The sequence below is a fragment of the Haplochromis burtoni genome, unplaced genomic scaffold (assembly GCF_018398535.1).
Source record: "Haplochromis burtoni strain Fernald_Lab_line unplaced genomic scaffold, NCSU_Asbu1 Contig_192, whole genome shotgun sequence".
NCBI lineage: Eukaryota > Metazoa > Chordata > Actinopteri > Cichliformes > Cichlidae > Haplochromis > Haplochromis burtoni.
This window is the reverse complement of record NW_024582553.1, coordinates 941,375-967,880: the sequence shown is the minus strand read 5'-3', so window position 1 is coordinate 967,880 and position 26,506 is coordinate 941,375. Positions and strand designations below refer to the sequence as shown.

The 26,506-nt window shown below is 38.2% G+C and overlaps 2 protein-coding genes across 3 annotated transcripts in view; both read right to left on the bottom strand.

The window, feature by feature from the left end:
• LOC102292284 (transient receptor potential cation channel subfamily M member 4) overlaps nt 1-26,506 on the bottom strand; it is a 123,925-nt gene that overhangs the window by 82,922 nt on the left and 14,497 nt on the right. The window contains exons 16-20 of the mRNA XM_042226036.1: nt 25,083-25,195; nt 24,880-24,996; nt 24,714-24,754; nt 24,341-24,573; nt 23,710-23,825 (exon numbers count right to left, since the gene is read on the bottom strand). Coding sequence (XP_042081970.1) covers nt 23,710-23,825; nt 24,341-24,573; nt 24,714-24,754; nt 24,880-24,996; nt 25,083-25,195 — 620 coding nt within the window. The remainder of the gene's footprint in view (nt 1-23,709; nt 23,826-24,340; nt 24,574-24,713; nt 24,755-24,879; nt 24,997-25,082; nt 25,196-26,506) is intronic.
• Nucleotides 2,114-10,192, bottom strand: LOC106632323 (transient receptor potential cation channel subfamily M member 4). Of its 2 annotated transcripts, none has more exons than XM_014337859.2 (8): nt 9,935-10,192; nt 7,097-7,158; nt 6,831-7,008; nt 6,163-6,349; nt 4,543-4,712; nt 2,816-2,993; nt 2,655-2,719; nt 2,114-2,552 (listed from the first exon to the last, which is right to left on the bottom strand). In XM_014337859.2, the coding sequence occupies exons 1-8, from the start codon at nt 10,028-10,030 to the stop codon at nt 2,202-2,204; spliced, it is 1,287 nt and encodes a 428-aa protein (XP_014193345.2). In that variant the 5' UTR covers nt 10,031-10,192; the 3' UTR covers nt 2,114-2,201. The 2 variants fall into 2 exon arrangements, with proteins under 2 accessions (XP_014193345.2, XP_042081973.1); XM_042226039.1 differs by having other exon boundaries at nt 2,116-2,552; nt 6,831-7,005; nt 9,935-10,191.

Below are 26,506 nucleotides of genomic sequence, written 5' to 3'. Positions count from 1 at the left end.
TGCACGCTTGCACAGATGTTGCATGACAGGTTTTTCCAAGAAGTTTGGCAGTGGGTCAGTGCCGTTACTTGGAACTTCAAGCGGAGAAACTTCCATGTATAGTTTTAACTTCAACTCAATAAAAAAGAAAAAACAACCTTAACCCTTTAACCCATGTATCATACAGGGCACCTGGAATTATTTGATAATTTTGTCTGTAAAATGGTCACAAATCATACTATAAGTGAATGTTTTTCGGTTCAGAATAACCTCAGCTTTCAATTATATCTCGAGGTGGCTGGGGAGAGGGAGGTCTGGGCTTCTCTACTTGGGCTGCTGCCCCCGCGACCCAGCCCCGGATGAATGGATGGATGGATGGATGGTCTTTAAGCAGTTCAGTCTTGAATAACCGAATTCTTTATCACTATTATTATTGCCTTTGTTGTTTCTGTTGCCGTTGCTGTTGTTGTGGTTAGTATTATTATTGTCTGATCATAAACTGTAGCAAACAGTTTTTTGTTTACTAAGAAACAAACTTGAGGGCAGATCTACTCCACAGTATGTTGTTGACTGAATAACAAATGCTAAAATCAGCGATTCTTGAACACACATACTGGAACAGGGTGCCAACACCTGATAAGTAAAGAACGGTCCACACAGAACCGCTCATCTTAGTTAAGGCGAATATTAATAGCAGTATTTCACATTTTTCTCTCAGAGTGTAAAGAAATGGGTAGAAGCACAAATATTATAATATTAACCTTAATATATAAATATTAATATAATAATATTAACATAAATATTAATATTATTTAGAAAGCTAATTGAAAATAATCAATGTCAGGTTCAATGGTCAAACCTGTCCAGTTTCCTGAAAATTTACAGGGGTACACTGCACACCGTGCAAAGAAGACAAAGCAGACATTCACTATTGTACCTCTCTCCTGACCTCCACCATACATCTTTTAATTCAATTGATACGTCAATCAATCAATCAATTTTCATATTAGGACACATCATGCCATCAGACCTGTTGTCATTAATTTTCAGTCCAGTTTTTATATTATTTATTATACTTCAGCCTTTTCTTGACCATCTTTCTACTAATACCATTTATTCTGAGGCTCCCATAAAAAGCAGATGAATCAACCAAACTTTTATTTTTATTTTTTATTTCGTGACTATCAGATCCTCCCGATCTTCTGTGGATAAATTTTAGGCATCTCACTTTTTTGTCCTCCACTTTTCCAGTTTACCTAGATATTTTAAAAGCACACTGCATGCCATGCAAAATTGATCCAAGTTTTCAGCTAATTTTAAGCTGAGCACTGCTATATAATTTTTGTAATTGAATACCCTGTTTAATCACATTTTCATTCACACTCAACACTAATACAATAATCTATTGTAAAACTACTTTTTGGGGGTATTAGGTTTTGATTTTGATCCAGTGCTATTGAACAATTGCATTATACATATATGCTACATGTATATGGTGTTATTTTTGTGCCACTATTCTGAGCGCACGTAAAAAAAAATTGCAGTAGCAAGTGTTGCATTTTGAGGAGAAATTTATTTTGAGCGAAGAAAAGCTAAATTTGAGTGAACAAACTTGGTGGGTAACAGGCATCTCCGAAAACGTTTAGAGCACTTATGCAAATATGTGATGTCTTGATGAATCGAGCAGGTATTTGAAGTTTACACAGCAACATTCTCACATGAAAATATCTTAAACGTTTATTTTGTGACCCAGAAAGAGTAATATTTCAAACTCTGTCACTCTGTGTTCCCCTGCCACTGCCTCGATTGAGTTTTGGACGAAATGGATTCTGGGATATTGCATTTCGTCACTTCGAGCTGATTGGAGACCAGAACAGCCAATCAGATTTTTTTGCATCCAAGTCTGTGATTGGCTGGTTTTGTGGCACAAATATAACGGTGTATAGAAAGAGTTGAGTTGCAAGCGAGCACAAAAGCAAAAACTGAGCGAGTGGGGCTGCTATTGTGTGTGTGTGTATGGATAATAGCAAACACTGAAATACATTTTTTCCACGCAGCAATGAAGTTCGTTCACTCAAATTTAGCTTTTCTTCGCTCAAAATAAATTTCTCCTCAAAATGCAATTTTTTTTACGTGCGCTCAGAATAGTGGCACAAAAATAACACCATACCATGTATGCTTTGGTTCTATAAAAACACCCATAATCACAGCTTGTGAGTGAGTTAGCTTTTTCTTTTCACTATGCTGAACCAAATAACAGTTTCAAGAAAGTCTTTCCCCCAACTCTTCTGCAGACGAAGAGCCAATGCAATGTTTCTGTTGTCAGCACTCACCTGTTCAACTAGTTTGTCAGTCTCTGTTTCTGAAGGAAAATGCTTCTTAAACCGTTCTGCCACTCTGTCTTTGAGATCCACCTTGGGAGCTTTAAGAGCCTCATTGTTGCCTTCACCAGAGGACGGCACAGCTGGAGCTGAAGACAGGTTCTCCAAGACATCACTCAGGAAATCAGCCAAGCCTCCTGAGCCAGCCACAACCAGCCAGGGGATAAAGTTTTTCAGAGAGAGATCCATTCTCTGACAGACATTACAAAAACAATCAAAAAGAAACATTTCCACAATTTAAATGCTAATTCACAAGATTTTTGTGATAATCAAAACATAAAGCAGAGACTGTACCTTCAGCGTGTCTGCTTCCCCTGATATCAGCATACAAAGGACAGGGATGTCAATGCTGCCACTTCCTTTAAAGAGATACAAATTTCACTTAACTTCAGCTCAATAAAAGTCTTATAAATCTTAATAAAATATTGTACTCATAGTATGGTACCATCTCTCACCCCATATGCCTGTGCGCTGCTGGGAAATGTATTCCTCCAATCTGGCTCTGAAATCTGTTTCTCCTCCTCTGCGGCCCACACTACCATCATCCACCAGCAGGAAGGCCTGGTAGTTGTTGTCCAGGTAGCAGGAGTCCCGAGAAATGTTGTGGACATAGTACTTTGCAGGAAAGCTTCCCTACAAAAGAAGAAAAAACTGTTATTACAGTGTTTCTTTGATTAAGATAATTGTCTACAGTGCAATGGAAGCCTGAAACCTTTGGATCTTTTTTGTGTGTTTTAATAGGAGATACAAATACAGCTTGGTCCCAAGATTACCAGTATAGTATAGATTTGCCTTACTTTGAGCACTCAATGATAAAATTCACATAATCTTACTAACCCAAAATGTTGATTCTGTTCATCTGGACGTAGCATTTTCAGCGGGAGAAACACTTCGTTGTAAATCCAGCTGACTTCTTCAGTCTCAGCTGACTGCAGGTTTTCCCAACATCATAAACAGCACATTTGCATAATGGCTGATACCAACACAACTGAATAAACATTGGGTCAGTTTCTTGATCATTAATATGCATATTGTCATTAGCACTGATCAATGATTGATCATTATTCAATGGCCATGAGTACCATCTAGAGAGAGTTGGGGAATGGCTGTAATCACAGCATTGGCCTGTAGGTTTAAATACACTGCAGAGTCTTGGCCTGGCGAGGTAGCTCTTCTGTGTTGTGCCATTCACTTTAACCAGAGGCTGTTTGGTTTCCCTGATGTATAAATCATGGCAATCCTGCTGACACTTAACAGCATCCACTTTATTACTCTGTGTCAGGACCCAACTCTTGGGGTGGATCAGTTTTTGGCGCATCATTTTTTGGGGTATTAAAGCTGCAGAGACACAGTGTTGGGAGAAAATGCGTTTCAACTCTTCCGATACTCCTGACACATACAGAATCACTAAGGGGTTTTGCTTAGGCGGCAGTTGTCCTTCTTCTCACCTGGATTGGCTGGAGCTTTCTTTAGGTCCCTTCCTAGTTTTGGGTAGGCTGACAGGGAATCACAAGAAAATCATATCAAGAAGGCCCTGAGTAAATGTGTTTATCCCAGCTGGACATTTGTCAAAGCTGGAAAGGCACCTAAAGAAAGTTCCAGCTGGTCCAACAGAGAAGAATGACAACTGCTGTTTAAGTGAAAACCCTTAGTGTGACAATTGAAATGCATTTTCTCTAAACACCGCATCTCCATGGCTTTTATACACGAAACACACTGCCAAAAATTGGTCCACCTCAACGATCGGGTCCCCCAACACAAACAGAGTAATATAGTGTACTGGAATTGTAGTTATGGGAATTGATCAATAGTTGTATTCAAGGAACTGACCTTGTAGACTACTGCTCTTCAGTGGTGCTAGTTTCAGTCATTATGCACGTGTACTGTTTATAAGGTTGGGAAAACCTGCAGTCATCTAAGACTGAAGAAGACAGTTGGCTGAGTGACGTAATGTTTCTCCCGCTGAAAGCCTTACTTCCAGATGAACAGAATCAACTTTTTGGGATTTACTTGCCTGGATAACTGAGCATGCATCAAGACAATGTCTTACTTATCTTAAATTTAATTTAATTACAAGCAATTAAAAAATCTATTAAAATGAGAAATGTAAATCAAATCTTTAAGTGAGCTTTTTGCAAAATAAAGGTGAACACATGTTTAAACGTGTAAATGTTTGTACTACCTGAGGGTTGACCAGCTGCTCTCGTTTTTTCACAAGGCCCCACGGAGCAATGCCCAACGCTACCACCTTGTTGAGAGAGACTGAAGATGCTGCAGCTGCATGATCTCTCACTGCCTGTCCGACACACCTGCCAACACCTTCACGCAGACCTGTAGTTAAGATCCATGCACCTGGGGGAAACAGGTAGATGGTAAATTTCCTGGTTCAACCTGTATACTAAGTAGCTTACTGTGCCATGCCACTAAATAATTCCGAAATGTTAAAAAGCTGTGTAAACTAACACCTGAATAATAATTAACAATAATTTGCAAATCTCATATCTCTATATGTGATACCATTAGCTAATACGTTGTCCATAACTGGGGTTATTTACATTTTGCACAACTTCATACCTATTATTTATTATTTATTTATTACTATCTGTTACATTTCTTTGAATAGGCTTAAAAATCAAACAAAAAATAATGTATTAAGCTGTGAAACTGTATCATATTATTTTTTATCATTTTCACTAAAAGACTGTCAGGGTCATGAGTCTGGTGACCCAGTGTTTACGTATTGTCCATTTAATTTTTTAATTTAATTCTTAGGTTTTGGTCCTTTGCCTTCCTTTGCCTTTAGTTTAACTTGTCTCCACATGTCATGTCACTCTTGTGGCCATGTTCCCAATGCCTCCCCAGTCACTGTGTTAAGTTTGGCTGGAGTCTGAGTTTCGGTCTGTGTGTTTATCTGTCAAAGAATTAAGAGCACTAGAAATACTAGAAAAACCAAAAAGATGCATAAAAAATGTTTTTATATGCAGCGTGTTTTAATGGCGAGTGTAAGTACAAAAGCAACATGCTTGCTTTCTCACTGCTACGCCCTGTCCTGGATGTTATCCAATAATCATGTTTACTTAGTGTGAGCCATGTAGCAACTTGCATATTTGTGTGAACAATTTTTTCATTGCTTCTTGTACTTGTTTTGAAAGAAGAGCAAGTGACAGGAGATCAGTATCACCATGTGCTACCTGCACTTGGTACAGTAGTCAAAGAGAAAATTGCCATTTCAGTACAAACATTAGGACCAGACAATATGCTTTTTTTTTAGAGCTTATAGTATACTCCATTGAGTAAACAATACTACTTCCATCCTGGTGTCTTGAGTGGGAAACTGCTTTATTTACGATCACAGCATCTCCAGAGTACTTAACAGCGATACCTGACATCCCAGGTGTGCTACAGGATGTATAATATCTTCTACAAAGATGACTGCAAGATGGGGTTTGGCCATCATTGATATGTGATTGCATTAAGATGACTTACATATCTCGATGCATGCTCAGTTATCCAGGTAAGGAAATGTTTCAACTATATTTTCATAGATGAAAAACGTATGTCCAGGTGAACAGAATCTGCTTTTTTTCCTTTTACAGCTTTATAAATCTAGAAACTAAACAAAGTTAAGGCAAGGCATTCTTTTATACATTTTTTATATGGTAAAGGGAACCATCTGGAAATGACAATAGCATCTGCTAACCAACAATCAAATATTTCAGCAAACATCTCACAGAAATTCCAAGCACACTGTAATCATTATAGATGAGGCACTGACAGAGTGACAGATGCATAAAGCTTTTACCTGTGCTTTGTGACGCTTTCACCAGTCCCTGTCTGAGAACCTCCCGTACCCAGGTCTTCACCTGTGTCCTGCTCTCTCCACCCACAACAGAAACAACCAGGTTTGGTCTAGGAAGACCCCATATTGACTGGGCTGTCAGTATGTTGTACACCACCGAAGGCTCAGTGCTCCATGACAGGCGCAGGAACTAAGATTAGACATTTGATGGATTAAAAGAAACAATTACATGTCAACAACACAAAGAGGCTTGGAAAGTAATGAATTGTGATCTAGTATCAAAGCTAAAATGATGCTTTGGTTGTTTCAACCTTTAAATTGTGATTAAAACTTTGAAAATGAAAATGACCCTTAACCCATTAGAGCCCAGACCAATTTTTACTGTCAGGAAAACTATGGGAGAGTCAGTGTTAAAGGTTTTACAGGAACTTTCCTCAATATGTTAAGGAGTGGCTTGTTCTTTGCTCTGGTACTGACTTTGTTTGTTTAGTAGCAGGTTGAAGGTCAGGAAAACTCAAAGTACTGACTACCAGAGCTCCAGGTTTATCTGGATCTTTATTTAACCCACCTTTACACCTTTACATGAATTTTCCTTTAAAAACATTTTCACATTTTCCAAAACTCTAAGGCTGTAGAGATAAAGCATTATGGGACAAAATGAAAGCACCCACATGGCTGTGCCTCTTGCTGGCTCCTGCAAACTGCACCTCTCCAAAGGCATCAGTTGGTTGTTCAGAGGAGTGCTGCACACTTTCCCAGTGCTTCAAAATTGCTGTGCTGAAATAATCTCCAACAGCCACAGAGGCATGGTCATCTCTCGCAGCCCCACACTGACAAAATTCACTACTACTGAGAGAGGTGGAGGGATACAAACATCACTATGAGAGTCAACTCAAATTACAAGCATGTCACTATCAAAAGGCAGAGGTCACAGTACCTGAAGGAATCTTCTACAAAGGTGCTGCACACTCTTTTTTTGATGGTTTTGGGGATCCAACTCTGAAAGGATTTTTAAAAAGTTGTTAAATAGTGATTGACTTATACGGATTTCTGAGCCTGGTTTAACAGTGAGCCTGTGTATGCACATATTCTGTAGTAGAATAATACAACCCACAAGTCAAACATTTTATTTTTTTAATTAAACTTTTAAATTGGCCTAGGTACTCATTGGTATTCATTTATAATCTGCTATTATGCAAGTGGAATGAAAGCTCGGTATGTGACCTCAGTACTGACATTTTTACAGTGTGTTGAGTGTTTGAAGCTCAGGTTTTTCGAAACACTGCAGTTCAAAACATTTACATCATGTTTGAGGTTCTGGTTGTATTTCAGCCAAGTGTTGACAGGTTGCTTACCTGCTGCTTCCAGGAATGTAAGCAAGTAATCCAAGGTGCCAGGATTTCCATTTGTATGAACCAGTGTCATTTGAGCTGAATCTTGTTATTATTAAATTATTGATTTTAATACTACAGCTTCTATTTATAACAAGGGGCACAAGAGCCATTTGTATATAACAAAACAATACCTGGTTTCTCATTATTATTTTTGTTGATTATGAAGCTTAAGGAGAAAACCAGCAGAAATTGTCAGCTCTTACTCCCATCTTTTTGGGAGAAAAAAAAAAGCACGCAATTTCATTTTCATTACACTTAGGGACTTAGAAATTAAACACCTTCTCCCTCTCCTTTATCTTTCCTGCTTGGCTTCTCATGTCTTGTCTAGTCTCTTCTATCTCAAACCCTCAAAGAGTCTCTCAGTCTCAGTGTTCTCTTAAACCTAAAGAAGAATTATGGATTTGATCAACTGGTCCTTTAATGCAATTGAGGAGAACCCAGGCTTCTCATCGAGAACCTGTGCTTTGTGACGCACCAAAGTCTTGAAAAGTTTGGTGGCATTTGAAATGAAGAACTCGATTTATACTGCAGAAGCTTGTCAGGGTCAACGAAAGGTTTGTAAGGATATCAAGATGCGAGTCTGGCTGTTTTTAGAAACTGAGGCAGAACTGGATTTAACCAAGACATCTGCAGACTGAATTGCACTTCTCATCGAGAAGCCTGGGTTCAAGAGAGGCCGACTGTCCTGGAGGGACGTTCCCTGCCGGTTACACAATCGATGTCTGGCGGAACTGGCGCGTCGTGTGCCTGACGGGACTGTCAATCAAGGACATCGAACACATCTACCTATTCAGAAATATGACAACAGGGTTCTTGCTCATTGGAGCTGGCTCGGCCCTGGCTTATCGAAGATTAAAGAAAGCAGGTACGGCTGTTCAAATCCCCACAAGGCTGGCCGCTATAATCGAAGCGACGGGGAGGGCCTTGAATACTCAGACGGTGGTCTTAGAGAAGCTCACGGCTCTTCAACGGGAAATTGAGAGACCTGGTGACAAGTGACGGACATTAGACAACTGTAAAATTGGATGCAGTTGTTCGTACTAATTCAAACATCCACCATCTTCATTTCATGCGGTTACCCCCACTGGTGCCAGCTGGAAGGCCCCAAGGCCGAGGTTAATGGAAATAACAAAATTCTCCTTGATAACTTGACTGTGTGTTTTTGGACTCTTTACCCTTATTCTTCAAGGCCACCTGTATCGACTGAAGGAATGCTGACTTTCACTTAACCGGGTGAAGGGATACCTTCTCTCAAGGGACGCACACGAATGCACACATATGCATGTACACTGACACAAACATACCGCCCCCCACCTCCAAACACCTCCGATGCATGTCTTTTATGTTGTGAGATGTGATGATTCATGTGCTATGTGCTGAATCATCACATCACATCAATCATAACGCTGTCGATGTTAACTCTCAGGAAGCTTATAATTCAACAAAAGTTAAATTCACTTCCAAACTTTGAATGGGGATGTGGTTTGTTTGTTTGTTAAGAAAAAAACTGCCTTAAATCTGGGTAGTTATAACAATAAATATAAACAATATTTTCACGCTATATAATGAATTCGAAATTGGTTTGTTGTGCATCACACTGAATTACTAAGCAACTAAAACAGTCTTAACTGAGGGAGAAAATGGTCTTTGCTGAAACACATCGTTCTTTACAGCTACTGATTGCTGTCTGTAACAATTTCTGCATTTTTCTCCCTTTATTTGTACAATTATTTCTCTAAAACATATGTCGATCAAAATTGTTGCTATACATGCTTCTGTGACAAGTGGCCATGTGGAGAATAGTGCAACCTGTGAGATTAGCAGGTGTGCGTGCAGAGAGGAGTATGAGATTGTTTTGAAACCTTATGCTTTAAAAGTTTCAGTGTTTCACAAACCTTTCCTTTGCCTATTACTAATGTAATCCCCACAGGCCTGCAAAACACCTCCGCAGCTAAATGAATGAATGGAATGCAGCCATCTTTAATGTTATCAGTAAACAAGATTACATGTTTAATTGCATACATGTAGTTATGATGCTATAGGTATACTAGTAGACATAAGTTGGGCTCTTATATTGTGCTTTCCATTTTTCTTTTGAGTAAACGTTATTGAATTGCTATAGAAACCTTTCAATGAACCGGTTTATACTTAGTAAAGCTTCCTTTAAGGTCCACCAGTTAGACAAGTTTCTGAGACGTTTGTTGGTGGCTCACCATCGCCATTACTTGGAACATTTAGTGGAAATTCCAAGTATAACTTTTTTAAACATTCAGCTTTTTTTTCTTTTGGTTAGTTGCTTTCTCTTTTGTTTTGTTTTGTTTTTGCAAACATGCCATGACATCACAACAGCAGTTGAAGGATTTTAGTGAAAGCGGACCTACCTGGCTCTTCTCTGTTTGGCAGATATTGTCTGTGTTGTCGCCTCTATCTCCTTCCTCTATTCTTACTCCTTCTTCTTTTGCTCCCGTGTCATTCATGTTTCTCCTTCAGTTGTTCTCAGTAAGAAATGTGTGCGGAAGGACTAAAACTGTTGATTTCTGACGAGTTTCCACCTTGTCTCCTACTGCTGAACTCCATTCCCTGCCACTGTCGTCACTCTGCATGCACACAAAATAGGTGCAGCCAGCACACATGTAAAGGTGTGGTTTCACAGAGGAAGACAGTTCCTCCAAACTTTGAAAACAAGAAATTCCAGTCGAAACCACTCAGACATGGAGTCTGAGCTGGTCTAGCGTTCATTGCAATACTTCCCCATCCTCTTACCTGGTCACTCCCATCTGATGTGGAAAAACTGAATACCTTTAATGACACATTTAGACACCACTGCAGCAGACAGACAGCTCAGCAGCTTTGAGCTAAGCTAAAAATACCACACATTTGCAACTCAGCCTGTTAGGTATGAGTCTCTGTGGTGTTAAATATTAATGCAGGCAAATATATTTGTTTGAAATGCAAATTTCAGTCAAAAAAATATTATTAGAATAAGAATTTTTATTCAGCTGAAATTTAGTGCAATGTGTGCATGGGTTCCATTTGCTTAATCGTAACTTTTAAAAGAAAATTTGCAGCTGCTTCATGTCCCTGGTTAAACGATTTCAAAGGTTCATTATGAAAGTAGAACATGTATCAGGTTTTAAACCTGCAGGATTCCATTATTTATTTTCCTTATAGACTATACATTAAAAACACACACTTGATTCGCTTATATATTTATTGTATATCACATTTAAATATTGACACATAAAATAAAAGGTTGAACTGATGTGGCTAAACATTTCATACAACTGCTTTCATCAACAATGTCGATATATTTAGTTGTCAGTAGCTGGAAACTATGTTGGGAATTCAGGAATACGGCAGATAGTAAACAGTGTCTTTAACACTATGACTAAATCAACTCAAACACACACACACACACACATGCAGTTTCATTGCCTAATGTTGGACTTAAAGTAACCTTTTGTGATGTTTTGATTCTTATGTTTGCTTGTTGCTCCAAACACACCCCGTCCATATTCCTACTACCACTCCTTTTTTTTTCTAATTGCAGTCTGGGTTTTCTGTGACGACACACTCCATCCTGCCTTCCTTTTGGCCTGTTGTGTGGCCGGTCTCATCTGTAGCTATTGCTTAGGTGTGCTTACTTTGGATTCATCAGTTTGAGCCTTTCTGAGTCATTTAAGAAATTACCCAAACCTAATGGACTGTGCCTTCTTCACACAGCATTTGATGTGCAATGACCAATAACTTTTTTAGAATTATATATTCCTGATCCAATACTGAGACATGTGGGAGGATGATCCTCTTGATAAAGACTTCATGCTTGAGAAGATAATGACAGGAGCAGACAAAGAAGGATGGGAGTGGTACTTAACAATCAGGCTGTAAATGGTAAAAGAACTGATTTCTTACATAACAGTTTTCTGCTGTCCCATAGCACCCAAAGCGCTTTATAGCACATGTCACATTCACCCATTAATTTACATTCATATTCCGATGGATAAATTGATGAGTAATTCGGGGTTAGTATCTTGCCCAAGGATATCTACCATGCAGACTGGGGGAGCCAAGGATCAAACCACCAACCTTCCAAACTACCTCCTGAGTTACAGCCACTAACGTTAGAACTTCTAGTAGATGTCACTATATTCCTACCTTTTAGAGAAAGTGTAGCTGTGTGGACCTGCGAGGACCCCATGCACCCCTCACACACACTCTTCACAATGCTGTTTTCTGGTAAGAGGTACTGCAGCATTCGGGCCCTCACTGCCAAACTATGAAACAGTCTCTTCCCCCAAACCTTCAGACTCCTGAACACTATGACTGGACTGACACATACAATGATTCGCTCACACACGTCACTACCTCAAGCACTTATCTGCACAGTCTCATACACACACACATGCACACCTTCATACAGCAAGTTATTTTTTGCACAACCCACTGTTATTGTTGTACTTTTCTGTTGCACTGTTTGTCTGCATCGTTCCATTCTGTCTGGCGTTGCACTGGTTTTTTTTGTTGTTGCTGTTTTTGAAATTCTTGCACACTTACACTTTATGTAGTCCTGTGTTGTTTGTTTGTTATAAACTATATATAGCAACATGGTCTTGGAAGAATTTTGTCAAGTTTCTCTGTGTACTGTACCACTGGTTGAAATGATAATAAAGCTACTTGACTTGACTTGACTCAAGCTTAGTCAAGTGAAAATAATCAGTATGTGAATACTGATAGACTGGTTCTTTAGCTACATGCCTAAACACGCCTAAACATGGCAATGAGTAGGTTAACAGTGTTGGGAAGGTTACATTTAAAATGTATTCCACTACAAATTACAGAATACATGCCTCAAAATGTATTTTGTAGCGTATTCTGTTATGTTACTCAATGAGAGTAACGTATTCTGAATACTTTGGATTACTTAATACATTATCATGCTTTTTTACAACTACATGAATGTACTATTGCTGTGTGATTTATTTTACTATTACTGAAGGTTACTCACCATGCCAATACCAACTAGATTTTTAAATCTTAATATGAAATGAGTAACAGTAGGTGGACATTAGGTAAGGCTGCACTTTTTGCAGCGATCTCGTGTAGAAAACTATTCCACGCGTATATAAAACAGATACGCAGCTCCAAACCGTAGTAAAGGGACCTCTGGCTGCGGTGATTATTATTATATTTACATGCTTTCAGCTCCCGTTTCTGCTCGGTGACAATTTGTACTTTTCGACTCTCCTTTTTTCTCCCTCCCCCATGCTCACACACACATAACGGGAGGAGCAGTCCCACACATTCTCCCTGCAGCTCAGACTACACTGCCCATGAGGCTACTTTCTTTAGGGCTACGCCTGTAACACTCTGCCTATTGCCTTCATATTAAATAAGTTTTTGAATAATAATTGTTTAAAATATTTCTTCACGTCACGGATGCAAGGAGGGGTGATATGGGCCGCAAGATTGAGACACAGACATTAGAGTCTCTTAATGCGTGTTTTGTTTGGGTTTCCACCGGTGTGGAATTTCCAATAATAGGGCATAGTCTAACATATGAAACAGGGAAAGACCGCCGTGTAATCCCTTTATTCCAACAAAGTAACTGTATTCTGATTATCACCTTTTTAAACAGTGACTGTAAGGGAATACAGTTACTCATATTTTGTATTTTAAATATGTAACGCTGGTACATGTATTCCGTTACCCCCCAACACTGTAGATTGATGAGCAGAATGTTGCTGACCAGGAGGTTTAGGACCAGCAAAATCACTACCAGACAGTTACTATCCTGATTTATACGCAGCTCCTTGTTCAGTGTCACAAAACAAACATTAAAGGAGAAAGATAAGAAAGCTACATTCAGTTTTTTATTGCTGTGAAGATCTGATTTGAAAATGTAACAACAACATTTTTATGCCATTTGCATAAACATTTGTACCATCCATCTCTTGCGCAGGGATCTGTCCAGTGGCGTTCCTAGCCTGTTTGGCGCCCTGGGCGAACACTCCCTCTGGCACCTCGCACAACCCAGGATTTAAATCAGGAATACATAATGGGCTTGGATTGACAACATTATAAGTGAAATGTGCTCTATTTGGAAGCAGCAGGGCCCCCTCCCCTTTTGACGGGTTGTGTGTGAGACTTTAAATCATCAAACTGTAAATCTCCTCCCTGTGCCGCAAGCAATAGGCCTCCTCGCAAACGGAGGGCGCCCTTACTCCCAGCAAATGGGCGATAGAAAGATCGGTGCCTATGTCATCCCCAGTATAGCATGAAATTGGGGCAGCATGAGTATGAGCAATTTTTTTTATTTCTTTTTTTTGCCGATGCCCGTGATGCCGCCCCCCACCACGATGCCGCCCCGGGCAACCCCCGTGTCGCCCGTATCCAGTGCCCCCCCCACCACCACCACCACCACCACGATGCCGCCCCGGGCAACCGCCCATGTCGCCCGTATCAAAAATCTGTCCAAAGATTTGCAAAAAAGTGATTCAGGTTTGGCTTGTAAGGGTGGAGCAGAGCCTGATTGACAACTCCATCCTTCGTCTGAACAAGAGGAGGAAGTTGTCATGTTGTTCACAGTATATCATTAAACATGTACCCCTGGTATAATGCCAACTGATAGTAACTTTCTCACCATATTTCCTACAATGACGATTTTGGCCCCAGCTGCTTGTGAATGGCAAACATGAGAATGAGGTAAAGGATAAAGTGTAATACAAGCAAAGAATTTCCCAGCCAAATTCATGTGACCAGCAGGACATCTGGAAACACAAGCACAGTAATGCTGAATCAATGGGGTAGCACCTCCAAATGGTGGCAAACCTGTAAATAAACCTGTGACTTAAACCAGGCATTAAGAAAATATTTATGGCACATTATATCCAAACAAGTGCATTAAAACACAAACACAGCGCATTAAAAAGTTATGGTTTTGCAATGACAAAACATAATTTAACTATATGTGGCGGGCAGACCACGCCCGCCTGTTAAAACACAGGGACTGTGGGTGGTTGTGGTGTGGTGTATGTGCGGCTGGCAGCTTGTGAGCTCAAAGCAACAACCTGTGATCCCGCCATGCTTTAGTCACACCACACTATAATATTGTGAAAATATTTGGAAAAATCCCCTATGTCTTGCTTTTTATTTCTTGTCTATACCTGCAGATTAGCCCTACACTGTAAAAAATGGCAGTGAAATTGACATAAAAACCATGTAAAATCCCTACAGAAATGTTTCAATCACAGTGAATTTTTGTAAACTATTAAACAGAATGTCTTTGTTATATTTACAACATCAATGTGTTATTATAATCAAATTTATTTGTTAAAACTACAAATAGTGGGAACAAAAACAGTGAAATACTTTAATACTCATAACAAAAAAAATTATGTTAATTTGACATGCAAATATTGTAAAAACTATAGTTTTAGTCAGTTGTTTTTAAAAAATACACGAATTATATGTAAGTCACTTTACAAGTTTATACTGTAGGCCTGTAACAGACCTACTTTTAACATGAGTCATGAAATTATGCAAATTCAGGTATAGGGCTAATAAAATGTTTTCACAGAAAATGTCATTGTGAACCTGAGAGGTTACTTCTCTATATAAAGATATACAATTATAATGACATTATCGGTTTTTTAATCGTTCAGGCTATTTGAAGCTTATTGTAGAGTAACCTATAAGAAATTATTATTATCGATAGCAGCCTTCCGTTCAGCTATAATCCTTGTATTCTTTATGTTTCTTTTAATTGTAATGTGATACTTAGGCTACGTCCACACGTACACGGGTATTTTTGAAAACTGAGATTTTCCATTGTCGTTTTGAAAAATAATCCCGTCCACATTTTTTCCTGTGCTACTGAGTGCTAAGCGAGTGTAAGAGAGGGTGAGAGAAAAAAAAAAAAAAAAACAGCTCGGGATAAGGAGCCGGCGTCGTTCACGTCAAAGAACCGGCTCTAAGAGCCATTTCGTTCGGGAACGACCCATCACTAACATGATCAGAGCGGGAGGGAGAGACAGAGAAAGAGAGCCAGGGACAACTACGTCACATTAGAAAGGTAATCATCATTGACTGTTTCTACAGTCTATGGTAATCATCCACAACGATTTTCGGATGATAAAGTATTCAGAAAGTTTATTCATGCAGGTCCATATGACAGAGAATATGCATGTTCTTTTAGTTTTCATATTTTAATTTATATTTAATTGTGTTGTGGTTTGCAGTGTTTTGTGTTGTTTCACTTTAAATTAGTTTAAAAGGAAAAAGCTGAACATTTATATAGTTAAAAGTTGAACTGTGACTAGTTGGTTTTTGTATTATATGATTTATTTATCACATTTTATGTGGAGTGAATAAATAAAAGTATAGTTACGGTGGCTCCTAGAGACAAAGCATGTACAAACTTTAAAACACGTATGAACTCTGAAGCACGTACAAACCCTGAAGCACGTAAAAACTCCAAAACACGTAAAAACTCTGAAGCACGTACAAAACACAACAGAAGTGCTCCAGGATGCTAGGGCGCAGTGTTGAGCTTTTGTTACCTAGAGGCTACACAAGCCAGCAAGTACCAACGACCTGATTTGGTGTGTGGTAGTAACAGGTAAATGAATTTTTTTTTTTAATTATTTGAATATATGTGAGTGCTTGTGTATAAATACACAAACCATACACATATGCTTTCAGTTGTGTAATTTAAGTGATCTAGGTAGCTCTGTTTTGGAGTTTGTACATGCTTTGCCTCTAGGGGCCACCACATATATTTATATATAAAAACATATATAAATAAAACCACTTTTTTTAACATTAGTAATTCCTTTTGTGCATAATTTTATATTATTTTTAATAATAAATTAAAGCAACAAAACAACCTGAAGAGCCGGCTCTTTTTAGTGAGCCGAGCCGGAAATCCCCTCACTAACAGATAGCACAGGTGCATCCGCCTCCCCTGCAGCGGCGCTGCAGACCACGCCCTGCCACACACATTAACCAGGTAAAATACATATTTAAGCAGAATTTTGCAAATATCTATTTTTCAGCAGCATAGTGCTTTTTTTTTCAATTATTTTTTTAAAAGTCAGGTCAAGGCTCCAAAAGGCCAAAGGCGATATAAGGGTGGCGGCTCACAACAGTTTTTGTTTGCTACATGGATCATTTTAGTTCAGCTGGGTGTCTTTCCTTTTGTTATATTTCTTTAAGAGTTCAAAATGTGTTAATTACATAAATAAAAAGTAATTTTCTCTGTAGCACTTCATGGATTTAAGCAACACACCTTATTTATTGGAATTTGGGTTGTGTCATGTGCTGATAAGCAAAACCTGATAAGGTTTTCTTCTTCTTCACATTAATATAAATGTATATCAGGAGCTAATAGCTAATTTTTTTGTACTAGGCTAGAGGTAGACAGCTAGCCCAGCTGTGTCCAAAAGAACAAACCCTGTCCTGCAACTACTGATACGCCTACTGAAATGATACGCCTGCAGCCAGGGTAGTTAATATTACTAACTAAATATTTAAAAATACTTGAACTAGAGGTTATTTTTTGTATTTCTAATAAGAATTCATTTATTAAGTATGAAAGCTTTATTTAAAAAAAAAAACAATAATGTAGACACAAAAAGTATTATCATGCTGACATTGCACAGAGAAATGCTTTCCTTTGTACATATGACAATAAATGCTTTGAATTTTAAATCATAATGTAATTCTTAATAGACATTATTACAGATTATGTAAGAATATGTTGATTTTAAATTCCAGAAGTGTCTTTAAAACAAAAGTAATGATGGTCATGTCATTTCCCAACTCAAATTACACACACACACGATAAATTTCTTTTTCATTTCAGTGCTTATCAGTGAGGATCATGGTGGCGGACTGAACAGAAGTTGTCAAAAGGGAGCGTGCGCGATTCTTGTTTCTTTTCCTGATCTTGAATGAAGGCGTTATCCTTGATATAAAGTGTTACTGAATCAAGCTGAGCTGGAAGAGGAGGGTAGCACATCTGTATAAAACAACAGGTAGAATAAAAGAAGTGAGAGGGACAAATTTTAGCAAAAAATATACATTTTAAAATAAGGTCAAAGTAACTGAGTTTTGTACGAGAAAACAATATTTGCCTTTTAGTATGCAGGTTGTTTTGTAAGCATACTAATTTCACAAGTTCTGTGAAGTACCACGTAATGCAGGTGGGGGTCGAGGAGGTTTGAATGTGCTTCCTTGTGCTAAAGTATCCACAACCCAGCTGATGGCACTGGAGCAGTACTCGATCTGAAAAGAAGAACAAGAAGGTGTATATGAGAAAAGAGTCAATGAGTCAAGACAACTTGAGAAAATCTATGAGAATATGTAATGCTTGTTTTTTGAGAAGTTTGTAAAACAATTTAGCTGACACACATGGAAAACTATTGCCTTTGTTCTTTGACAACAATTGTACTTTTTCCTTTTCTCGGTGAAAACTCACTCCACCATGCCTTCCTTTTGGCCTGTTATTTGGTAGATCCCACCTGTAGGCATTGGAGAAGCTGTTGTGACCTGTTTCCAAGCATGAAAGTGGCAAAACCTGGTCCCTGTGTGCCACTGGCAGTCAGTGTTTAGTTCCTAAATGGCTCTCCTCTCAAACATCATTTTGGAATTTGTTTTTGTTTTCTGCACTAAATGATATAATACACCATTTCTTTGTGTGTGCATTTATTTTTACAACTGATTGCACTAACTTGATTAGCTTAAGTTCTGCCTTTGCTTCTTTAATGTGACATTCTTCAATCCATAAAAGTACTTAGTACAGAATTACTTACAGTCACCTAAAATAACAACTTCACATAATCCAACCTAAAACTGACTTTTGGCTGTACAGTAGGTATTTTCCTACTTTCCTATTTTATTTTTAAACACCTCTTAATGTATTATGCCAACTGCCACCTGCTATGAAGTGCTTTAACCTTTATATAGAATAGTTTAACTCTGCAGACATGCTCTTTCACAGCAGCTCCACATATGTATCACGAATGACTCAAATGGTACAAAATGATAAGTTGGAGCTTCGGTTTTACCTGATTCTCCAGAGACCGTAGCCTGTGTTCGAAGTCTCTGCTTTCACTCAGATGTTTAAGCACACCATCTACCCTATATAAACAAAGATACATTTACTTCAGAATGATGGAGTCACACAGTAATAAATAATGCTGCTACAGTGGAGGATGAAGGTGTGCTCACTTGGCAGACATCCGTTTGAGCCTTTCTGAGTCGCTGCTTTTCTGGATCTTGATTCGAGCAGTCAGGAAGTCTTCCTTCTGAATCGTTTCCCACATTGATAATCGGTTCGCTTCCTTTGCTTCCAAGTCTAACACTGATAGTACAGACCAAGGGTTGAAATGATTACCTTTCAACTCATTTTTCATGCTTTCGTCACTGCTGAACTGAGGTCAGTGAGCAAGTAATCAAAGAACCTATTATTGTAACCTGGCACTGCCATTTTTAGTGAGCAACTGAGTGATAACAAGGCAGGCACTGTTTAAGAAAAAATCACACGTAGCAAAATGTGCTGAATAAAATTTAGAAGATATCAAATATCAAATTCAATCAGCTGTGGCTTTCTGACTCATTACTCATTAAACCTTTTACTTTAAAGTAATTAAGCAATAACTGTATTAAATGAATAACTTTATTTAATAGGAACCAAGTCTCCTGACTCCAATACTGACCAAAGTGGTGGATCTTTACAGAGGGCACTTTGCGAATAACTCTCCTAATAAAGATGTTGATGTGTGAGAGGATAATGAAAGGAGGAGCCAAAGAAGGACGGGAGTGGTACTCAGCAATCAGGTTGTAACGCTGGAACTTCCAGTAGATGTCACTGTGTTCCTGCACTTTAGAGAAAGTGAAGCTGTGTGGATACAAGCAGATCAGAGCCACTGAGTCAAACCATTCAGTATGTGAACGCACCTTCAGATATAATAAAAGACTTGTTCTTTACCTAAACATGGCAATAAGCAGGTTGATGAGCAGGATGTTGGTGACCAGGAGATATACGACTAGCAGAATCACTACCAGCCAGTTACTCTCATGATTTCTACACGGCTCTTCACCGCTCTCAATCAAAGTCACATTGTGTGTACAAGTGATATCCCAGTCCTTGCCCACTGCAATAAATTGGCAAGGTAAGAAATGTAAGAAATGGTTAAAATTATAATAACACTCAATTTCAAATTGCTGTGATGAAAGTAGGTTCCAGGAAACTGCAGCATTTTAAAACAGATTTCAGCTTATAACACAGATTTTCTTATTTTTATGCCACTTGCACAAACACTTGTACCATCCATCTCTTCCACAGGGATCTGTCCAAAGATGTGCAAGTATGGCCTGTAGAAAACTCTCCGAAAAATGCGATTTGGGTTTGGATCATAGTTGTAGATCAGAGCCTGATTGGCAACTCCATACGCCATGACCCACACACCCAGGAAGAAGAGGAAGAAGAAGACATCCTTCATCTAAACAAGAGGAAATTGTGATCTTGTTTGCTTCATTATTTATTTTTTCATGTATGTATGTATGTATGTATGTATGACTTAAACCAGGCATTAAGAAAATATTTATGGCACATTATATCCAAACAAGTGCATTAAAACACAAACACAGCGCATTAAAAATGTTATGGTTTTGCAATGACAAAACATAATTTAACTATATGTGGCGGGCAGACCACGCCCGCCTGTTAAAACACAGGGACTGTGGGTGGTTGTGGTGTGGTATATGTGCGGCTGGCAGCTTGTGAGCTCAAAGCAACAACCTGTGATCCCGCCATGCTTTAGTCACACCACACTATAATATTGTGAAAATATTTGGAAAAATCCCCTATGTCTTGCTTTTTATTTCTTGTCTATACCTGCAGATTAGCCCTACACTGTAAAAAATGGCAGTGAAATTGACATAAAAACCATGTAAAATCCCTACAGAAATGTTTCAATCACAGTGAATTTTTGTAAACTATTAAACAGAATGTTTTGTTATATTTACAACATCAATGTGTATTATAATCAAATTTATTTGTTAAAACTACAAATATTGGGAACAAAAACAGTGAAATACTTTAATACTCATAACAAAAAATTATGTTAATTTGACATGCAAATATTGTAAAAACTATAGTTTTAGTCAGTTGTTTTTAAAAATACACGAATTATATGTAAGTCACTTTACAAGTTTATACTGTAGGCCTTGTAACGGACCTACTTTTAACATGATTCATGAAATTATGCAAATTCAGGTATAGGGCTAATAAAAATGTTTTCACAGAAAATGTCATTGTGAACCTGAGAGGTTACTTCTCTATATAAAGATATACAATTATAATGACATTATCGGTTTTTTAATCATTCAGGCTTTTTGAAGCTTATTGTAGAGTAACCTATAAGAAATTATTATTATCGATAGCCTAGCCTTCCGTTCAGCTATAATCCTTGTATTCTTTATGTTTCTTTTAATTGTAATGTGATACTTAGGCTACGTCCACACGTACACGGGTATTTTTGAAAACTGAGATTTTCCATTGTCGTTTTGAAAAATAATCCCGTCCACATTTTTTCCTGTGCTACTGAGTGCTAAGCGAGTGTAAGAGAGGGTGAGAAAAAAAAAAAAAAAAAACAGACAGCTCGGGATAAGGAGCCGGCGTCGTTCACGTCAAAGAACCGGCTCTAAGAGCCATTTCGTTCGGGAACGACCCATCACTAACATGATCAGAGCGGGAGGGAGAGACAGAGAAAGAGAGCCAGGGACAACTACGTCACATTAGAAAGGTAATCATCATTGACTGTTTCTACAGTCTATGGTAATCATCCACAACTGATTTTCGGATGATAAAGGATTCAGAAAGTTTATTCATGCAGGTCCATATGACAGAGAATATGCATGTTCTTTTTGTTTTCATATTTTAATTTATATTTAATTGTGTTGTGGTTTGCAGTGTTTTGTGTTGTTTCACTTTAAATTTGTTTAAAAGGAAAAAGCTGAAAATTTAAATAGTTAAAAGTTGAATGTGAATAGTTGGTTTTTGTATTATATGATTTATTTATTACATTTTATGTGGAGTGAATAAATAAAAGTATATTTACGGTGGCCCTAGAGACAAAGCATGTACAAACTTCAAAACACGTATGAACTCTGAAGCACGTACAAACCCTAAGCACGTAAAAACTCCAAAACACGTAAAAACTCCAAACACGTACAAAACACAACAGAAGTGCTCCAGGATGCTAGGCGCAGTGTTGAGCTTTTGTTACCTAGTGGCTACACAAGCCAGCAAGTACCAACGACCGGATTTGGTGTGTGGTAGTAACAGGTAAATGAACTTTTTTTTTTAATTATTTGAATATATATGAGTGCTTGTGTATAAATACACAAACAATACACATATGCTTTCAATTGTGTAATTTAAGTGATCTAGGTAGCTCTGTTTTGGAGTTTGTACATGCTTTGTCTAGGGGCCACCACATATATTTATATATAAACATATATAAATAAAACCACTTTTTTTAACATTAGTAATTCCTTTTGTGCATAATTTTATATTATTGTTAATAATATTAATTAAAGCAACAAAACAACCTGAAGAGCCGGCTCTTTTTAGTGAGCCGAGCCGGAAATCCCCTCACTAAAGATAGCAAGGTGCATCCGCCTCCCCTGCAGCGGCGCTGCAGACCACGCCCCGCCACACACATTAACCAGGTAAAATACATATTTAGGCAGAATTTTGCAAATATCTATTTTTCAGCAGCATAGTGCTTTTTTTCCAATTATTTTTTAAAAGTCAGGTCAAGGCTCCAAAAGCCCAAAGGCGATATAAGGGTGGCGGCTCACAACAGTTTTTGTTTGCTACATGGATCATTTTAGTTCAGCTGGGTGTCTTTCCTTTTGTTATATTTCTTTAAGAGTTCAAAATGTGTTAATTACATAAATAAAATGTAATTTTCTCTGTAGCACTTCATGGATTTATAAGCAACACACCTTATATTGGAATTTGGGTTGTGTCATGTGCTGATAAGCAAAACCTGATAAGGTTTTCTTCTTCTTCACATTAATATAAATGTATATCAGGAGCTAATAGCTAATTTTTTTGTACTAGGCTAGAGGTAGACAGCTAGCCCAGCTGTGTCCAAAAGAACAAACCCTGTCCTGCAACTACTGATACGCCTACTGAAATGATACGCCTGCAGCCAGGGTAGTTAATATTACTAACTAAATATTTAAAAATACTTGAACTAGAGGTTATTTTTTGTATTTCTAATAAGAATTCATTTATTAAGTATGAAAGCTTTATTTAAAAAAAAAAACAATAATGTAGACACAAAAAGTATTATCATGCTGACATTGCACAGAGAAATGCTTTCCTTTGTACATATGACAATAAATGCTTTGAATTTTAAATCATAATGTAATTCTTAATAGACATTATTACAGATTATGTAAGAATATGTTGATTTTAAATTCCAGAAGTGTCTTTAAAACAAAAGTAATGATGGTCATGTCATTTCCCAACTCAAATTACACACACACACGATAAATTTATTTTTCATTTCAGTGCTTATCAGTGAGGATCATGGTGGCGGACTGAACAGAAGTTGTCAAAAGGGAGCGTGCGCGATTCTTGTTTCTTTTCCTGATCTTGAATGAAGGCGTTATCCTTGATATAAAGTGTTACTGAATCAAGCTGAGCTGGAAGAGGAGGGTAGCACATCTGTATAAAACAACAGGTAGAATAAAAGAAGTGAGAGGGACAAATTTTAGCAAAAAATATACATGTGAAGACCATGTAGTCCAAACACAGGACATCCCGTCCAAATTCATGTGACCAGTGGAACATCCTGAAATACAAGCACAGTAAAGCTGAATCAATGAGGTAGCAGCACCGCCAGGCCACAAACCTGTATATTAACCTGTAAAATTTGGTTTTTAGAGAAGAAACATTTTTATATTTAAGGGACTAAATGACCAGGGGTTAAGGAAATTATTTATGCCACACTACATCCATAAACACAAACCAAGCACAAGTCTTTTACAATTTTGCAATGAAAACACCTCATTCAAAAATATTATTGTTGAAAATGTTTTTCAATAATCTGTCTTTTTTTGTATTTCTTGTCCATACCTGCAGATTAGTCCTATAATGAACAGGCTGATGGCGGTGAGGTCACATTTATTCCACAGATCCTTAATGTAGAGTCTGAACCTTTGACGCCAAGTCATCGTCCCCACAAAAATTGACTAGAAGAAGAACACAAAAATTACAACAAACTAAACTATAAGCTGGTGGCATATATCCAAATACTGAAAACTACTCTCCGTGTGCTGTTCAAAGAAAGGTATATTTAATGTGGTAAGCAAAGAAGGAACATAATAAGGAAGGAAGAGATTCAACCAAAATGATTGACTGTTCATAATATGTACTATTATAAAGACTGGGTAAAAATTCAACAAGAATAAGATTTTTATTTATGTAATTATATTTAATCTTCACTATATTTCTTAAGTTATTTGAATACAGTAACAAATATTAAAATGTATTAATCTATTTTAATGTCCATTCTGAATTTAATGCTTGTGACACAGCTGCATATTAACCACTGTATTGCAATACGAATCTTCAGTTATATCGTCCTTCTTCTATGTGCAATTTAATAAAAAGTTCAGTTACTGGGTTCACTTTTTCCCTTTATATTTCTACAGCTACCCACCTTTCTGGGAAATAAAGTTCTAGTAAGACGTGTCTCTTCACTCACCTGTCTGATCTCCTCACAAACGATGGTGAATACCCAGAAGTACAACACACACTCAGCAACACCTGGACCTGAGGGTGGTGGGGGATCAAAATCCACCAACAGCACGTAGGCGAAAAGCAAAAGAAACAGGAAGTACATCAGGACGTTGCCCAGAAAAGAGGTGACCGGTGCAAACCAGAACTGACGCCAGCGTGACACTATGAATGGACGCTGTGGTGGTCGGTAAGGTACACCTGTATCAAAGATTATAAATGCAGATAGCAGGTGACTTAAATGACAGCATGTGGTGACAAGAATAATTTCTGAAGTCAGACTTTCTTCTTGTAGTGAGTGACAACACTTATTCAAAGATGACTCTTTAAACAGGACTCACCTTTAATGGTACCACTCCTGTGATCTTTTGAGTCAAGGTCACTGGTGTAAGAACGAAAACAAAATTGATTTAATTGTTAGACTTTAGCTAATGCAAATCAATAAAATAAAAATAACAAACTGATGTTCTACAGATTAACACTGAAGAGTGCAAGTAGAAATATTACAGGTGCTTGATGTCATCCAAAGAGAAGACGGTGGTCCCATAGAGACTGTTAGTGTCCTGGTCTGGCCCATCATCGTTAGGAATTCCTTCCTCCTCTTCCAACTGATTATCTTGTTTTCTATGAGGTAAAATATGTAGCAAATGTTTAAAAAAGTATCAAAATACATTTACAAACCTTTAATCTGAAAAGAATAAGCCTTTAACCTGAAGGAGATCAGATTGGTGTAGCAGAGGATGGGGCAGAAGAAAGTGAGCAGGAGCCTCCAAACCTCTGTGTTCCTCTTCATATCACCCCACCAGATATGGGAGAGCAGAGACTGGAAGAAGACAGAAAATAAGTCCTTATCAATCAACAGCAGCTCACTGGCGCAACATGAAGGTAGGATGTGTTATTTCTGAAGAATCCTACCATTTTTACTTTGTATTAATTTTTTTTGTAATTTAAATTATTGTACTGTACATGAAAGGGATTGTGCATTACATAGTCTTATTTATAGGTAGTGTATATGTATTGATTGAACTGTATAATCAAAGCAGCTATATACTGAACTGACCTCACAGCCCATTGTTCATTCAGTGGACTGGTTTCCGTTATTCCCCAAAAGTTGATTCTGTTCATCTGGACGTAGTGTTTTCAGTGGGAGAAACGTTTTCTCACTCATCCAAGTGACTTCTTCAGTCTCAGCTGACTGCAGGTTTCCCCAATCTTATAAACAGTACATTTGCATAATGACTGAAACCAGCCCATTCAGTTCCTTGATCATTAATATGCAAATTCTCATGACCATTGATCAACAACCACTGACCAAAACCCACTGATCAAAGCTCATTGATCAAAGGCCACTGATCAATGGCCAGGAGTAGCATTCACAGAAAGTGGGTGAATGGCTGCAATCACAGCATTGTATGATGGCGAAAGATGTACCCTTAGCTGCTCAACTGTTCCGATACTCCTGACACATATGGGATCACTACAGGTTTTCGCTTAGTCAGCGGTTGTCCTTCTCCCCTGAATCGGCTGAAGCTTTCTTTAGGTGCTTTCCCAGCTCTGACAAAAGTCCAGCTGGAATAACCACATTTACTCAGGGCCTTCATGATGTGATGTTCTTCTGCCTCTCTGGCCGCTGTGTCAGTGGGGATGGTGTTCGCTCTGTGTTGTAGTGTCCTAATGACACCCAGTTTATGCTCAAGTGGATGATGAGAGTCAAAGCTTAAATACCGATCTGTATGCGCAGGTTTATGGTACACATCAACTTTTAGATGTCCCCCATTACTGATGGAAATCTCACATTCTAAGAAGGCTAACCTGCCACTTTTCATATCCTCCCTGGTGAATTTGATGTGTTGGTCCACCGAGTTAATGTGATCTGTGAATTGTGGTACATCCTGAGATCTGATTTTCACCCAGGTGTCATCCACATATCTGAACCAATGACTTGGTGGCATTCCAGGGTAGGATTAAGACACAGTTCCAAAAGCAACAGACTTGGTCGATGCTGAGAGTGGTCCTGTTGCTCAAGTTGGGGTCATCCTGCAATCTCTTATGAACTACCTCCAACACTTGACTGGAACACAAGTGAAAAGAGACGTAAAATCGTACTAGACCATTGTTTCATCTGCCTCCATAA

Bases quoted from the DNA above. Each gene is read 5' to 3' on its own strand.
- LOC106632323 (XM_014337859.2), bottom strand. From the start codon at position 10,030: ATGAATGACACGGGAGCAAAAGAAGAAGGAGTAAGAATAGAGGAAGGA. The intron at 7,009-7,096 runs GTACTGTGACCT...CACCTCTCTCAG, and splicing joins TTTGTAGAAGATTCCTTCAG to TAGTAGTGAATTTTGTCAGT. The intron at 2,720-2,815 runs GTGAGAGATGGT...ATCTCTTTAAAG, and splicing joins GCAGCGCACAGGCATATGGG to GAAGTGGCAGCATTGACATC.